This window comes from Photinus pyralis, unplaced genomic scaffold, assembly GCF_008802855.1.
Source record: "Photinus pyralis isolate 1611_PpyrPB1 unplaced genomic scaffold, Ppyr1.3 Ppyr1.4_LG8, whole genome shotgun sequence".
NCBI classification, from domain to species: domain Eukaryota; kingdom Metazoa; phylum Arthropoda; class Insecta; order Coleoptera; family Lampyridae; genus Photinus; species Photinus pyralis.
In genome coordinates, this window is record NW_022170819.1 from 35,024,584 (window position 1) to 35,042,522 (window position 17,939).

Consider the following 17,939-nt stretch of genomic DNA (forward strand, 5'->3'; position numbering starts at 1 on the left):
AATTTAAAATCAAAATTTTTAGAGCTTTAAAGGTTTACGTCGTTAAAATTGGAGGAGTAAAATAGGAATATGCAGTTTTCAGGATTAAGGCGTGAGTGAACGTTTTGGAGGCGCGAATTTTCCGGTGGTGAATGTTTGGGGAGAAATTTACAAAGCGAATGTTACTGGAGAGGGGGAGAGTTTTTGTTTAATACGAATATTCGGAGCAGTGTTCCAAGAGGCAGTTTCGGGAATTATTCGGTATTCTTTGAGGCGAATATTCCTGAGGGCGGAGGTGAATGTGCGATCAAATTTACTTACGGGCTAGTTTACCCAGGGGACGAATTTTTCGGGTAAGGGTGCTGATCTTCCGACAGTGAATTACTCCTAGTATAGGTACACTGTGTGCAAGAGAAGGATGTGTATCATGAGTATCTCGGAAACCATAGAAGATACGGAGACGGTCAAATTATGGAAAAGTATTGAGTAGTGATTTTTAACACGAATACAGCGCTATACGGCACACAAAAACTACACTTGGTTTCAACAGGATGGAGCACCCGCGCAAAACGCTCTAATTTATCGGACATATTGCAGAAAATTTGAACTTAGTTGCCTTTCATTTTGGACAGATATTGACAATTATTACGACGAATGAACCAAATTATGGCACATATACTGAAAAATGTCGAGTCGTATGAAAAAGTAATCTCTCAACAACAAAAGAGTCTCGAAAGGTTTCCAGCGAAATTGAAAGGAAAGGCGAAAACGCCAAAGAAGGTTAAATTACAATGAGAACGAGACGTCGAAATTGATAGTGAAGTCATATCGATTTTAACGGCTAACTACCTCGTAACTACAAATTTTCTACATACCGTTGAGCATTCGCCTCTCCCTCAAAGGTAAATGCAATTTAATTTCGCGTTTCCAGACACAAAAGCAAACGGGCTCGGTAATTATCTTTCATCGGCAAAAGCTCGAGGCTTTCGTAATTTAATTTTCGAAAAAAAGTCGCTTCGAGCCCATTTTATCGAAACGGAACGTGATTTGGTATAATTTTGGAGAATAAGCGGATGGCGAAATGAGGCAGATGTCGCCCTTTCGGAGTGCTCCACTTGGGAGAAAAAAAAATAATGAGAAGTCCTTTGAATACGCGTCGGAAGCGAAGACTTTTATGTGAAATAATGCCATTGTAAATCGATACAGTCGAGGAGCGCTGATGAAAGTTTTTTTTTTTTCATTATGATTACGAAAAGTTGATCGCGGGAGTTTTCAGCGATAAATTTTGTTTCGTGCTTGAATGCCGTGAAAGGTCAATTTGGACCAAGCTTCATTTGCTTCGACCAGAACTTTTTTACTTTGTGTCCAGAGAGTTCTGCAAGGGAGACAAAGAAATTCTTTTGATTTAGACAGCGCAATCACCTCGGTCTAGCAAGATCCGTCTGAAAACTAACATTCAAAAAAGTCTTCTTTTTCTGAATCCAGGGATGCGAAGGAGAATTGCTGGTACCACCAACGTCCTTCACATAATATCGTGTTTTGTTTTCATGTAGTACCTGCGCGATTGAAAATCAAAAACGGTAATCCACACAAAGGTCCATTGTTCAATTGTCTAATTTGTACTCTTGAACTGTTGTACCGTCTTCGTCACCGTTTGTTTTCCTCTACTGTATATATTCCGTACTTTTATGAATAATACATCATTGAGTATTGTTAATTTCTTTCTCAAGGTTCTATTTTGCAAGCGTAATTGCTGTTGTTTTACACTCGTCGTTATAATATATTTATGAACCGTTTAATTAAACTTCAATGTTCTATTCAACTGTTCTGCCTTTGTTTATCAGATAACTTTCAAAATTAGTAAATAAAAAAAGTCAAGTTTAAACCCGCCGGTTTGAAGTTCAAGTCAAGTATCAATAACGTTACAGTAATAAAAATGCGTACGAATGAATAAACAATATGGACAAACACAGATGGACGGACAGAAACGACCAAAATTTATTCAGTCAGTCCCTTGAGCATTGCCTACCTAATACTGAAAACAGAATTCTAAAATTGGAAACCGTTCGATCATGTACACAAGCGGACGGACGGACGGACAGAAAGTCTAAAACCATTGTTTAAATACTTTTAAACAATGCTAAAACCATAAGAGACCCGCTCGTTAATAAATCTTATTTAGGGGATACTAATTACATCAAATTGATATTACATTTCCACATATCATCCCTTAAATTATGCTAATTAAATTTATACATGATGATAATAATAATTAATAAAAAGATAATTTTATTTTTTAGTAATTTTATGGGAATGAACCAATCCAAATTAGGTGTGTTTATGTGCCACTTTTTTGTGATAATTTTAATACTACAAACAGAATCAATCTTGCTACGTTTGTTTCTGAGATACAGGGTGAAAACTAAAGTTTGACTTTTTGGGATGTTATCATATCTTACTACCCATATGAGATAGAAAAAGGTAAAAACTGTCTGTTTTATGTTTTAACGTAGAATCCAGTGGCGTAGTAAAGAAAATTTGGACCAGCGTTTCTGAGATTTGACCCAAATTGGGCTTTTTTTAATGCAACGTACTGTATATCTTAACGTCAATCTTTGCATGCTCTGCCTCGCTGTTAATCCGAACAACCTCCGGTCACCAATTAGTTCGGATTCGCGAGGTTCTACTGTAATTACTTATACACTGTGTCCAATATAGGGGCATCTATCATGGGGATCTCGGGAACCATAGAAGATACGACGATGGTCAAACTAGAGAAAAGATGGGTAATTAAAGAGTTATTATCGTGATTTAAAGAAATCCAGCAAATTCCGATTACTTCCGAAGATATGCCAGAAAAAACGAAATTTGCCGATTTACCTGGTGAACAGTATAGAAAAACAAAAAACACTTTCTCATTGCCACTTTTGAGCTCTACAAGATACAGTTGAGAGATTTTCAATACAACTTTCGTTTCGGAGAAATGATCAACTTTATTTTTCTGTATGGCCCGTAAAAAAAGTACACACTGTATTAGTAGCAGTTTTTATTGCGAATACAACAATATACGGCACATACACAAAAAACAAAAGTTGGAAACTGTTAGTTTCAACGGGATGGTGCACTCGCGCACAACGCCCTAACCGTGTGAGAATATACGTATCGGACAAATTTCCTGGAAAATGGAAAATTTATCCGATAGCTATTCTCACTTGATTAGGGGGTTGTGCAAGGGTGCTCAAAAAGTGACAACGATCTTGTATCTGTTCAAATAACATCAGAAAAGAATAAAAACCAGATCGGCAAATTTCGGTTTTTCGAGCATATCTTCGGAAGTAGTCGGAATTTTTTGGTTCTCTTTAAAGCATAACAACTCTTTAATTGTGCAACTTTTGTCTAATTTGCCATCGTCGTATCTTGTATGGTTTCGGAGATCCCCATGATAGACATCCTTATCTTGAACACAGCTTATTAGTTACTAATTATTTGATATTTGATTTGTCTTCTCCCCGAATAGCAGAATAACTGTGAAGATATTATAAAAATTCATAAAAATCGGTCGAGCGTTTGTGGAGGAGTGCGACCATAAACACTGTGCCACGAGATATTTATATATTGGATTTCTATTTCGATTTTAAATTTATAATTACAAAAATTCAACATTAATCGGAATTTTCAATTTGGAAAATGCAATCTATATCTAAAAAGATTTTTTAAAAAGTTTCAAATGGTTCAAAATTATACAACAAAAGTTCAAAAAAATTTGAATTTTTTTAAGTCTTCCTTCAGTCTTTTGAGTTATTGAATTTTTAAAAATTATTTCAATGTTAATGTTTTTGAAAACAGATTTTAATATTCAAATTATTTGTGATGTTACAATAGAATTTAATATGCTAGCTTTTTATTTTTCAATGTGCAGGATGTCTTATTAAAAAAAATGAGGTTAGGTCCTATAACTTTTTAAGCTGATCTCGTATACTTATTTTAAAATCGGCAAATTATTCAAAGATGATCATAAAGAAACTTTTGTAGTAAGCATTTTTCCTCGCATTTTTCTGTATCTCTTTTAACTGAGAAAATACAGGTCATTCTGAAAATGGCAATTTTTTTAATTTTCCCTCGTATCTGTTAAGGGAGTGAACATTTTCAAATTTTGATTTTGCTCGTTACAAGATACGGGGGAAAATAAAAAAATGTTTATTACAAAAGTTTCTTTATCTTAATCTGTCGTTTTTTAATGGAACATAGTGCATATTTTAATCTAAAAAAATAGCGTATCAAAGTCGCAGCATGATTATTCAACAATCATTATAAACACCCTTTGCAATAGTAATTTTTTTTGCATCTTTTTTAAGTAAGAAAATATAGGGGCATTCTGAAATTGGCAATTATTTAATTTTTCCTGGTCTCTTTAAGAGAGCGGGTAAATAAAAACAAATCAATTTCAAAACGACCTTAAATTTTCTTAGTTAAAAGAGATATTGAAAAATGTGTATTACAAATGTTTCTTTATAATGATTGATGATTGTTGAATAATCTGCCGTTTTATAAATAAATATAAGTATCTTTTTTTAATGGAACTCTATGTATATTTTATTCATTCATTATGTATATCATTATGTATATTTTATTCATTCAAACAAGATTCAGACTAATTAAAAAGAGATTTTTTTTAAAATTCAAAAAGATTTTTAATTTTTTTAACATTTTTTTAAAACTTCAATAACCAATAGTAAATGTTATTGATTTTTGGTAGTAATATATTTTTGAAAAAGGATTTTAATATGCTATCTTTTTAGATTCAAATCTACAGGGTGTCGTCCTATGTAAAAAATCTCGTAAAAAATACTTATTTGAAAACTGCAGATATTCAAAAAAAATGTAGGGTCATTCTGAAATGTACAATATTTTAATTTTCCAGGTATCTTCTTTCTTAGCTAAAAGAGATACAGACAAATTTACAAAAGTTTCTTTCTGCCGTTTTCGAGATACGGAGAAATGCGGAGTCAGGTAAAGTAGTTTTCAGTACAGTAGATTTCAGTGATTTAAAGAATTCAAAAAACATTCAAAATGATTAAAAATAATTTTAAAAAAGGTTCAAATGATTCGAACAAATAAAAAAAAATTCAAAAAGATTTTTTTTTAAATATTGAATATTTTTGAATTGTTTAGTGTTGTATTTTTGAAAAGAGAATTTAATATGCTATCTTTTTAGATTCAAATATACAGGGTGTTCCATAGAAAATATTTTTTTTTGCATGATCCCGTATACATTCATTTTGTTTTCTTCGGTTCGGGAATTTAGACCATTCACGCTGCGATTATAAAAAGGCGCGCAGTAGTTGACACATTTTGATGTTTACACTCAACGATATAATTGGAATATTGATGTCGAAATAGCAAATGCGGACATCTGGCATTTCCGCGATACGTCGTTGCACTTTTACATTGTTTGCCCGGAAACAAAAATAGAAACTTAATCCGTGGGCGGCTGGGAGAGACCTACTTCGAAACGGCCTAACGTGCATACATAATTAAGTTATAATGCAGAACAATTTACGGCGATTCTGTCCTCGCTTATAGTACGTATATGGGTCACTTGCGTGTTTGCAGTTGTGAGTTTACATTCGCATGCATTATGTAATTTTTGTAATCTCGCCCCCACCCACCCACCCACTCCAAAGAGGCGTAAGGACGACGCCTTCCGATCCAAAACGCAAGAGCCGCGAAAGCTGGAAACGATTTTCAAATCGAAACTCTAAAAATAGAGAGGTTTCCAATTAATTTCATTTACGCTGGCCGTTTTACTGGTTCAATAATCTTACTTGGCGAATGGTTTTCATTAATTATTGGTTTCGGAAAAGAAGTTTATTTCTGACTCTTCTTGGAACCGAACCAATACAATTGTCATTTCACCTCTTCGATTCCTCTCCGTCTTTCGAATCGAAAATGGGCACGCGAACAACGTGGGAATAAAATTGATCCCGATCCGTAACAAGTTGTACCAATCAGGAATTGGGTATACGGGTTACAGGATAAATGAATGAGACCTGGCAGGTTCTGTTTAGAAAAAAAATTGCCGAGGCCTGCATGTTAATTAACTTTGGGAGCAAAGTTGTATGCTCCATACACGGATGAGATAAAATTTATTATCGTGAAATTAGGACAGCCGCAACCCTCGTTAGTCATGTCATGCTGTGTACGCAAGACTTCGCGGGGTCGAGACAAAAAACCTGCATTTATTTTCGCATTCGTGCCCGCAGAGTACGAAAAAACGTAACCCGCATTGGACCGATATGTTGAAATTAGTGGTAGGGAATTGTACACCCCCTCTCCTCTCACTATCTCGAGAAAAGACGGGGAGGGGGGTGGTAGTTGGTAGACATAAATTATTTTGGTTATTTGATCACTGTTACCGAAACCACGCATTTGATCTTTTTCCCAAAGAAACTGAGCTGTAAGTAAAACCAATTTCAAGATGGCCGACGGGATCGCAATTCAAAAAAGAGAAGCAGCATCTGAAAAATAGATTAAGATAAAAGAATGTGAAGGCTGTCTGGGACACCAGGTACAGACTACCAGAATTCCAGGTTGTTCAAAACTGGGTTCGTATGGACATATGGACAAAACGCAAACAAAACTTTGAATTTTGAAAGACATTATTCGGTGAAAATTTGAATGTGACGCCTATCAGTTGAAACCGAGGACCATGAAGACCGCAAAAGAAGTATTTCGGGCTGAAATCTTGACACCAAATTTCAAATTTGAACTTTGAAAAGACATTATTCGCTGCAGATTTGAAAGTGACCTTTTTCATTTGAAAATAAGGACCATGAAGATCGCATAAGAATAATTTCAGGCTGAAATCTTTACACCAAATTTCATATTTGAACTTTGAAAGACATTATTCGCTGCCGATTTGAAAGGAACTCTTTCATTTGAAAATGAGGACCATGAAGATCGCATAAGAATAATTTCAGGCTGAAATCGTGACACCAAATTTCATTTTGAACTTTGAAAAGACATTATTCGCTGTAGTTTTGAGAGTGAGGCATTCGATTTTGCCGGCCCGTGTAGCGCAGTTCAGTGGAAGCTCGACTGCGGTACAGGGTCCCTGGTTCGAATCCGGGTTCGGGCATGGATATTTGTAAATGTATAGTGGGTTGAGTTGGTAGAGCAGCCTCGGCTGAAACCCCGCCCACTTAAAAATAAAGGCAAAATAAAATAAAATAAATAAATTAAATTTGAAAGTGAGAGCCATGAAAACCGCATGAATAATACTTTCAGACTGAAATCTTGACACCAAACTTCAAATTTGAACTTTGAAATGACATTATTCGCTGCAGATTTGAAAGTGACCTCTTTCATTTGAAAATGAGGACCATGAAGATCGCATAAGAATAATTTCAGGCTGAAATCTTGACACCAAATTTCAAATTTGAACTTTGAAAGACATTATTCGCTGCAGATTTGAAAGTGGCACCTTTGATTTGAAAATGAGGGCCATGAAGACCGCATAAAAATAATTTCAGGCTGAAATCTTGACACCAAATTTCAAATTTGAACTTTGAAAGACATTATTCGCTGTAGATTGGAAAGTGACGCATTCGATTTGAAAGTGAGTGCCATGAAAACCGCATGAAAAATATTTTCAGGCTGAAATCTTGACACCAAATTTCATATTTGAACTGTTAAAGACATTATTCGCTGCAGATTTGAAAGTGACCTCTTTCATTTGAAAATGAGGACCATGAAGATCGCATAAGAACAATTTCAGGCTGAAATCTTGACACCAAATTTCATATTTGAAATTTGAAAGACATTATTCGCTGCAGATTTGAAAGTGACCTCTTTAATTTGAAAATGAGGACCATAAAGACCTCATAAAAAATTATTTCAGCCTGAAATATTGACACCAAATTTCAAATTGAACTTTGAAAAGACATTATTCGCTGTAGATTGGAAAGTGACGCATTCGATTTGAAAGTGAGTGCCATGAAAACCGCATGAAAAATACTTTCAGGCTGAAATCTTGACACCAAATTTCATATTTGAACTGTTAAAGACATTATTCGCTGCAGATTTGAAAGTGACCTCTTTCATTTGAAAATGAGGGCCGTACGAACCGCATAAAAATATTTTCAGGCTGAAATCCTAACTTCAAATTTGAACTTTGAAAGACATTATTCACTGCAGATTTGAAAGTGACACCTTTCATTAGAAAATGAGGGCCGTGAAGGCCGCATAAAAAATACTTTCAGGCTGAAATCTTGACAGCTCACTTCAAATTTGAACTTTGAGAGACATTATTCGCTACAGATTTGAATGTGACCCCTTTCTTTTGAAAATGAGGGCCGTGAGAACCGCATATAAATATTTTCAGGTTGAAATCTTGACACCAAATTTCAAATTTGAACTTTGAAAGACATTATTCGCTGCGGATTTGAAAGTGAAACCTTTTATTTGAAAATGAGGGCCGGGAAGACCGCATAAAACATACTTTCAGACTGAAATCTTGACACAAAATTTGAAATTTGAACTTTGAGAGACATCATTCGCTGCAGATTTGAAAGTGGTGCCTTTGATTTGGAAATGAGAGCCATGAAGATCGCGTGTAAGAATAATTTCAGGCTGAAATCTTGACACCAAAGTTCAAATTTGAACTTTGAAAGACATTATTCGCTGCGGATTTGAATGTGACACCTTTCATTTGAAAATGAGGGCCGTGAGAACCGCATAAAAATATTTTCAGGCTGAAATCTTGGCACCAAATTTCAAATTTGAACTTTAAAAAGACATTATTCGCTACAGATTTGAAAGTAACCCCTTTCATTTGTAAATGAGGGCCGTGAGAACCGCATAAAAATACTTTCAGGCTGAAATCTTGACACCAAATTTCAAATTTGAACTTTGAAAGACATTATTTGCTGAAAATTTGAATGAGACGCCTATCATTGAAACCGAGGAGAATGAAGATCACAAAAAAAGTATTTCGGACTAAAATCTTGACACCGAATTTCAAATTTGAACTTTGAAAGACATTATTCGCTGCGGATTTGAAAGTGACACCTTTCATTTGAAAATGAGGGCCGTGAGAACCGCATAAAAATATTTTCAGGGTGAAATCTTGACACCAAATTTCAAATTTGAACCTTGAAAGACATTATTCGCTGCAGATTGGAAAGTGGCGCCTTTGAATTGAAAATGAGGGTCATGAAGACCGCATAAAAATAATGTCAGGCTGAAATCTTGACACCAAATTTCAAATTTGAACTTTGAAAGACATTATTCGCTGCAGATTTGAAAGTGACCCCTTTCATTTGATAATGAGGGCCGTGAGAACCGCATAAAAATATTTTCAGAGTGAAACCTTGACACCAAATTTGAAATTTGAACTTTGAAAGACATTATTCGCTGCAGATTGGAAAGTGGCGCCTTTGATTTGAAAATGGGGGCCATGAAGGCCGTATAAAAATAATTCAAGCTGAAATCTTGACACCAAATTTCAAATTTGAACTTTGAAAGACATTATTCGCTGCAGATTTGAAAGTGACCCCTTTCATTTGAAAATGAGGGCCGTGAGAACCGCATAAAAATATTTTCAGGGTGAAATCTTGACACAAAATTTCAAATTTGAACTTTGAAAGACATTATTTGCTGAAAATTTGAATGAGACGCCTATCATTGAAACCGAGGACAATGAAGATCACAAAAAAAGTATTTCGGACTAAAATCGTGACGCCCAATTTCAAATTTGAACTTTGAAAGACATTCGCCGTAGATTTGAAAGTGACACCTTTCATTTGAAAATGAGGGCCGTGAAGGCCGCATAAAAAATACTTTCAGGCTGAAATCTTGACACCAAACTTCAAATTTGAACTTTGCAAGACATTATTCGCTACAGATTTGAAAGTGACCTCTTTCACTTGAAAATGAGGACCATGAAGATCGCATAAGAATAATTTCAGGCTGGAATCTTGACACCAAATTTCAAATTTGAACTTTGAAAGACATTATTCGGTGCACATTTGAAAGTGGCGCCTTTGATTTGAAAATGAGAGCCATGAAGACCGCATAAAAATAATTTCAGGCTAAAATCTTGACACCAGATTTCAGGTTGAACTTTGAAAGACATTATTCGCTGCGGATTTGTAAGCGACACCTTTCATTTGAAAATGATGGCAGGGAAGACCGCATAAAAAATACTTTCAGGCTGAAATCTTGACACAAAATTTGAACTTTAAAAGACATTATTCGCTGCAGATTTGAAAGTGACCCCTTTCATTTGAAAATAATGACCGCGAGAGCCGCATAAAAATATATTCAGGCTGAAATCTTGACACAAAATTTGAAATTTGAACGTTGAAAGACATTATTCGCTGCAGATTTGAAAGTGACCCCTTTCATTTGAAAATGAGGGCCATGAAGACCGCATAAAAATAATTTCAGGCTGAAAACTTGACATCAAATTTCAAATTTGAACTTTGAAAGACATTATTCGCTGCAGATTTGAAAGTGACGCCTTTGATTTGAAAATGAGGTCCTTGAAGACCGCATAAAAAATACTTTCAGGCTGAAATCTTGACACAAAATTTGAACTTTAAAAGACATTATTCGCTGCAGATTTGAAAGTGACCCCTTTCATTTGAAAATAATGACCGCGAGAGCCGCATAAAAATATTTTCAGGCTGAAATCTTGACACCAAATTTCAAATTTGAACTTTGAAAGACATTAATCGCTGCAGATTTGAAAGTGGCGCCTTTGATTTGAAAATGAGGTCCTTGTAGACCGCATAAAAATTAGATCAGGGTGAAATCTTGTCGAATGAGTTGGGTGGAATTAAGATTCACAGTTTTGGGGCCTTAGGGAATTAAAATTGAATAATCCGAAGCATCAGAGAAGTGTCTGAAAGATTGAAGGAAACCAATGAAACATAATACTCCTGAAATAAAATAACAAAGCATGTTTTGACATTGTACCCCGTACGCAGACGGCCAATAATTAAAAATAAGAAAATTTTTTTCTCTTAAAAATTCTAAATCTGGTCATGAGCAGGTTTGCGATAAACTGCCGCACTTAACTCAACACAATCTCAGACAGATTCAGAATTTCACTTTTCTTTAATTAATGTGAAAATATGAAAATGACGAACAGCGTTTTCAATCAATCAAATTGGGCGGATAGTCTAAATAAATACGTAAAGAGAGATACACTTTTTTCCAACCGTCGCGAATCAGGTCCGGTTTTTTGTTGTATGTAGTATTTAACGAAACACCACCTCCACCAAACAAAAAACTCCTTCCAGTATTTAGAAATAATTGCGGCAAATTCAATAAGCTTTGATAACGCCAGCTTCGAAGCAACGCGTTCCCACTTACGCCGAGAATAATGCGCACAACGTTGTCTACCTACAGCTCTTATTATCAATATCAAGCAACCAGATGTTCCTACATTTTACCACGCAAATTTTACAAATAAATAGATTGAAATAAAAATACACAACTACAATAATTCTAAAAGGAAAAATAACACAGAAATACAAACTCAAATGAAATAAATCAATTTTGTTCTTATTTGTAAATACTCCTCCCGATTTACGTTAATAGATTGAAATGTTTCTTATATACAGGATGCCTCGTCATTATTTTCGGTGTTAGAATCGAGATATTTGAAATTTGCAAGCGTCCCGTGAGTTATAAAACTGGTGGTAGGGTCTGGACCACCCCGTATATGGATTTTTTTTCAAAATGTTTCAACGGCGCTATAAGCAAAAAATCATTTATGGGGAAGTTCGACGTTCTGCAATTTTTAAAATATCGAAAAACTTTGTCTAAACCGCTCACAATTAGCATCTAATTATGCATTCGAATCTGTGCTGATAAAAGGGAAGAAACCGATGAAATTAAAGATTGTGAACTAAAATTAAATCAATTAAACCCTGCGCTGTACCTTGATTTTCAAATGATTAAAACGACCCTAATCCCGTTTTAAGCGTTCATAAAATATAAAAAACGTTGCACTAATTTAATTAAATCGCGCTAATCGGCGCGACCCTGCAAAATAAAACAATCCAATTGACGCGTCGCCCCCTTTGTCTCATTTTGAATGTCGCCTAATTCGTTTGGACGGGTAGAGGACGAAGAACGGTGTCTTGCGAGACACCCAATTAAGAGTTCCCGTTGTTTCCCTACGTACGGCTTGTAATTGCAACGGCAATTTCGCGTACGTAAAGTGACATTGAAATGATAATGACAATCGGTTACCGACTGCCAATTTATGAATTACCTCAAGGATCATTTCGTAACTTCATACGGCGGCATTGACATCGAATATCGACGCGGTTTTCGAGACCTCGGGAAAAAGAGCGGGAGGAAATTGAAGCATTTTTTATCGCATGAGTCACGGTGGCGCTATTTAATAATAACAACACGTTATAATTTACAACATTTTTGGCACTGGCACCGACTAAAACGAATCCTATTCTTTATAGATTGATGCGAACTTTCCACTTGCCGCTAAATCGCGTTGACAAGCAAGGAATTAGATAAATGTGAGTATTAACTTTTTCGTGATCCAGAATCAGATTCCGCTTTACTAACCGCCATTTTACCATCTCGCTTTAATCTGCTTTGGTGTGGTGGTCAGAATTTCTGGCCGGCGCTGCTTCTTTAATTTCAGATTTTCGAGCACGAGTGAGGGAAATAGTCACACTTTTGGGCCCAGTTGGTTTTTAGAAAGGGAGTCTATTTTCAGAATTTTTAATACCGTTGACAGCTATTGCCGTAATGGCAATTAAAAATTGGTCTTGGTCTGTAACATAGCGGAAACGTTTTGGCGAAATTTCTAGTTTCTAATGATCTTAATTTGTTCCGAAGTTTTACTCCAGGCCATCGAAAAAGCAAGAAGTATAGGGTGTCCCATTGTTGATCCTATTATAGGGTATCTCCGGAATTAGAAAGTAATTTAGGCGTTATGTGCTCTTTTTGGGCCAAACAAAAATGGTAAAATCAAAATTTGAAAACATTTGGCCGCTGAGATAGAGGCAAGGATAAAGGGGAAATCAAAAAAATGTCAATTTTAGAATAATTCCTTAGTTATAAGCAGGACCCTGTATATTTGAATCTAAAAATATAGCATATTAAATTCTCTTTTCAAAAATTTAACACATCAGGAATATTCAAAAAAATTAAAACGTTTTTAAAAATGATTTGAAAACATCCAACAGAATGTCAAAATTTGAATTTTTTAAATCGAATCTTAAACCAATTTTGAATTTTTTAAAATATTTTAATGTTACATTTTTCAAAAGAGAATATATTATCGTATCTTTTTAGATTAAAATGTACAGGGTGTTTAAAAAATGAGGTTATGTTCGACAACTTTTTTTGCTTACTTGGTATACATATTTTGAAAATATTATTATAAAAAAACTTTTTTTTTGTTTCCTCTTTTAAATAAGAATGTATAGGGTCATTCTGAAATTGACAATTTGAATTTGGATATTTTCAAATTTTGATCTGACCCAAAAAGTCTGGATACTCCCAAAGTTAGGACGAAGCTTTTCAGAGGGCGTGCGTTTAAATTATCACCGCGCCGCGATTTAGTCGCGTCGCGCCGTAATAATTGATTAGGGAACGACGGCGTCTCATTACGAAATAAAGTTCAAGGTCAGTATTTCAACTTTTCGAGGAAAATTAGAAACGCAACTCGTTTCCCCGTTCAATAAACTAGTTGCGGTTATGTACACAGAAACAGATTTGACTTGCAAGGACGAAAAGGGGGTCGTCGTACTTTCCAACCCGAACAACCCACCCCCTCCTTCGACGCTAATTTCAATCGTACTTCTGGGGTTAAAACTGAGATTGATTTTCATTCGCTTATTAACTGCCAATCACTTTGGACGGGTTATTATTATTATCGATGCGAGCCGCTCAAGTATGGAACCTTGAACTTGGACTCGTACAAGTACACGACTTGCGGTAGGCAACTCGCTCTGTGTCAATTGTTTTATTCACCTTTCGGGAGATTTTGTTATGGGTCAACATCCTGCAGGTGTTTCGGGTCCTCCTCCTCCTCGTAAAATCTATAATGTATTAATAAGCGAGGCCGAAACCGAAACGTTCCACAAACAATAGGCGATAATTCAGGGACAAATGAATTTGCATGCTAATAACGAAATCTATTGCGCGTGGTTGGAAATTGACCGCGCGTCGAAATACGCAAATGGTCAACATTAAAATAGACACATTGAAATTTGCGTTAATGCCAAGATCATAATCTTATAAATAAGTTCATTTTTTTCGCATTTTTCCAGGTAGAACTGGGCTCCAAGGTTAAAGTTGCAATGGACTCGGTTCTAATTAATTGGCCAAAAAATGGGCCTTGTCGCGATTGTGGTGAGAGTTTCATTGTCTCGTTTCTTGGAAGGGGGGGTCATTTTGGTGTGACCCGCAGGATGTTCATTTTTATATTCCACACATGAAAATTGGCAAAAACTGCCAACTATGCAAATCAGCGAGAAGGCTTTGTGCCATTCCATGCACGTAAGTAGTCTTCATCCTATATAACTTCTGGTGTTCATTCACAAAAATGCTAACAATTTTGATTCTAAAGGCGAAAATCGATCTTTTCTCGGTTCATTTCAAACAAGTCATTTTTCGATAGAATTTAGAGGCATTTTGTCTGAAATCGAGGGAAGATCTTTTTCAAGATGGAAGTTACAAGTGGAGATGTTGAATAGGATAGATTATTTCGACTAGTCGAAAGTCTTTTTGCTGAAGCCCTCGGAGAAAAAATTATCAAAGTTCGTGCCTTTACAAGTTCTTTCCGACGACACCAATTTAAAAACAAAAGGACCAAAACTGTACAAGAAAAATCACCACGTTAGTATAACACGGTCGGGGATGGCGCCCAGATGTCGACGACCTCATATCATGTAGCCTCCTCCCTAAAGTTGTTAATTACATGGCCCCAGTAGGTGTAATTTTAATTATACAGGGTTGGTCATAAAGGCGTGGCATGCCAAAATTGCATTTTATAAATGTAACACCCTGTATATTATTCGATATTTTAATTCTTCTCTCAATTTTAAGCAAAATTTTTATGAAGCTAATGCACCCAAATTCAATCGTTTCCAGGTTATCGATAACTTGTCGATTGCTGTGGCCCCACGTTGGGCGCCAAATAAATAATGCCTTGTGCGGGCCACGACACCATCTGGAAAACGCCTGTCCAACTAGCTCAAATAAATCAAAAATTGAAACTGCAGCATTTGCTACAAAGCAAAATCCTAATAATGACTCGAAATTAATAATTTAGGAGACAGAAACACATACGCAAAAAATTGTCAAGAAAAACCTGAAATAAAGAGGGACACAAACCCGTTACATTAACCCCACACGCAAGTAACCAAACAAAATTAGCGTACAGAAACGTACACGCTTTTTTCCCGTCGCGAGATGAACAGCCTACGGCGAGACAGCCACCTTAGGGTAACAAGCCCCCTTAGGGTAACAAGTCCCGTTGTTTTTCTTTAATTTCGTATTTAACAGAACACCACTCCTACTTCCGCTAATGTCAAATGCAACACCAATAAGGAGCGCTTGAGGTCTTCCCTCTTGCATAGCAAAATTATGCGCAAAACAGGGGCCCTGGGAAAATCTGGGTCTTCTAAGATTCTAAAACTGAAGAGAAGCCAGATTGGGCACTGGATGGTCCACTATCACCTGCATAATATTGGAATCGTGGAGGAGCCCACCTGCAGGTTCTCTGGGGAGGTAGATGAAACTACCGTGCATGTGGTCTGTTATTGTAACGCCTTGATCAGAGACAGACATCAACTCCTTGGACGCAGCTATCTGGAACCGGGGAGGGTGCAGCAGATTAGGCTAAACAGGGTTCTATCCTTTATTGAGGGGAACGGGCTCTGAACCTGAAAGGGAGTAGGCATAATGGGCCTAAGTGCTGCCTGGTGGAGCTACCCAGTAAAATAAATAATTAAAATAAATCATGCACATGTTATCAGAGTCACACACGTGCGTCACGAAATCAATTAACTTTCGTCCGATAACATTCCTTATCACAAAACGACCAGATGTTCTTTAGTTTTAGACAACGCAATTTTCACGTTTTACAATTTAAATAAACAAATTTACACAAATGATAAAATTAAAACAAATAATGAAAAACAATTTTAAAATGGAGAAATAGACACTAAAATACAAATTCCGATGAAATAAATCAATTTTGTTCAAATTCGTAATGATGTCCTCCAGATTTAAATTAAATTAAAACATTCGGATATACAGGGTGGTGCGTTATTTTCTTCGGTACTATTTCCGCCTAAATAACGTCCTGGCGTTTTTACAGAACGATATTTTTCTTAAAATTAAAATTATTACTGTCTGGTAGACAAAACTTTTGTATAAATCTTTTTTCGATATTTTGTAAATTTTCCAGTTTGCGTACTTATCAGCGATCCTGTATATTAAAAAAAATCAATTTATGACAGTAACAAAACTAATGTTAATTTCTTTTCAAAATCCAGTACATACTAATTTAAGTGGGCACCTTTTTGGTTAATTTAAGCCAAAAATGCGTTTCCCTATTTATATAGCAAACCAATGGTGAGGTCTCCCAAATACTAGGCTGCTCATAATCATTGAACAGGACTGTCGATATCAAATCACGTAGAATGACCTCTTGGATTTGGAATTGAAGGACGGTGATTCAAAAATTTATAATATCCGACGGTAAGTGTCAATTGGAGAATGCAATCCCGGGATCGCGGGATCCCGAAATACCGGGATCCCGCAGCATTTTTGCGGGATTAATCCCGCACATAAATGGAGCGGGATCCCGCGGGATTTGCGGGACTGAGGAATGTGTCGACCAAGGGGACGACTCTGTTTGCTTTGTTAATCAAACGGAAAAATTAGTTTTAAAATAATTGTTAAACTTTTCTCGTTAAAAATGAGGCACTTTAGTTCACCTTTTTGTGCTTTACAGGTAATTTTTTTGTGTTCTAAGGTAGGCTGAATGTACTTTTTTGTTGAATACTTATTGTGATAATTATCGATTTATTTTAATAGAGGAGTTAACCGCACAAAATTGCTTATTTGCCAATTTATTTAAAATTTTGCGGGATCCCGCAAATACCGGGATCCCGCGGGATTAACATCTAACGATCCCGCAAATACCGGGATTGAGATTTTGCTGCGGGATTGCATTCCCTAGTGTCAATGTCATTAAAAATCGACCACTGCAAATAGGCGACTGATTACGTCTTGTACTTTTAAATTTAGAATATGACGATGATTTATTTTCTGCGCGTTAAAAAATTACGCTATTGTTCGCATTTATCGTAATAGTTTTCAATTCGCGAACATAAACCTTACTTAAAGTCATTCCGTTATTATCTTTATGGGTTAATTTTAACCATTGTTCGTATTTACGGTGCTGGTTTCTAAATCGGAAAATATCCCTTTTAAGTGAAGGCCACTACAAACTTTTTTCTCGTGTGGTTTGGACTTATTTTGCTACTGGAACCGCATAAGTAATATTTACAAGTGGTCTTCTTAACTTCGCTGGCTCGACTCGAATTCAAATTACACTAAATAAAATCCACCCTACGATAAAAATTCCCGGTGGCTGACTTAATTTCATTCGCGCTTCCACGCTACCCACATCTACTTGTGATGTCAAAACTTTTTTTCAATATGTTGGTGGTGCACCCGGACACCGTGGAAGAATACCTACCGGACATATGAAATTTGTCCTATAGGCGGGTGCACCATCCTGTTGAAACCAACGGCTTCCAACTTGTGTTTTTTTAATCCCGTACATCGTTGTATTCGTAATAAAAAGTACTACTCAATACAGTATGTACTTTTTTACGGACCATATAAAAAGAATGAAGTTGATGATTTCTCCGAAGTGAAGCGATGTATGAAAATCTGTC

General features: G+C 36.0%; 1 protein-coding gene across 3 annotated transcripts in view; it reads left to right on the forward strand.

Annotated features, from left to right (window-relative positions):
* The window catches only part of LOC116179694 (protein yippee-like 1), a 53,433-nt gene that overhangs the window by 7,028 nt on the left and 28,466 nt on the right, over nucleotides 1-17,939 (forward strand). The window contains exons 2-3 of one of the 3 annotated variants that reach the window (XM_031499511.1): nucleotides 12,471-12,530; nucleotides 14,295-14,523. The exons of 1 other annotated variant lie outside the window; for it this stretch is intronic. In XM_031499511.1, coding sequence (XP_031355371.1) covers nucleotides 14,459-14,523 — 65 coding nt within the window. In that variant the 5' untranslated portion in view covers nucleotides 12,471-12,530; nucleotides 14,295-14,458. The remainder of the gene's footprint in view (nucleotides 1-12,470; nucleotides 12,531-14,294; nucleotides 14,524-17,939) is intronic. One more of the 3 variants, XM_031499512.1, reaches the window with a different exon arrangement.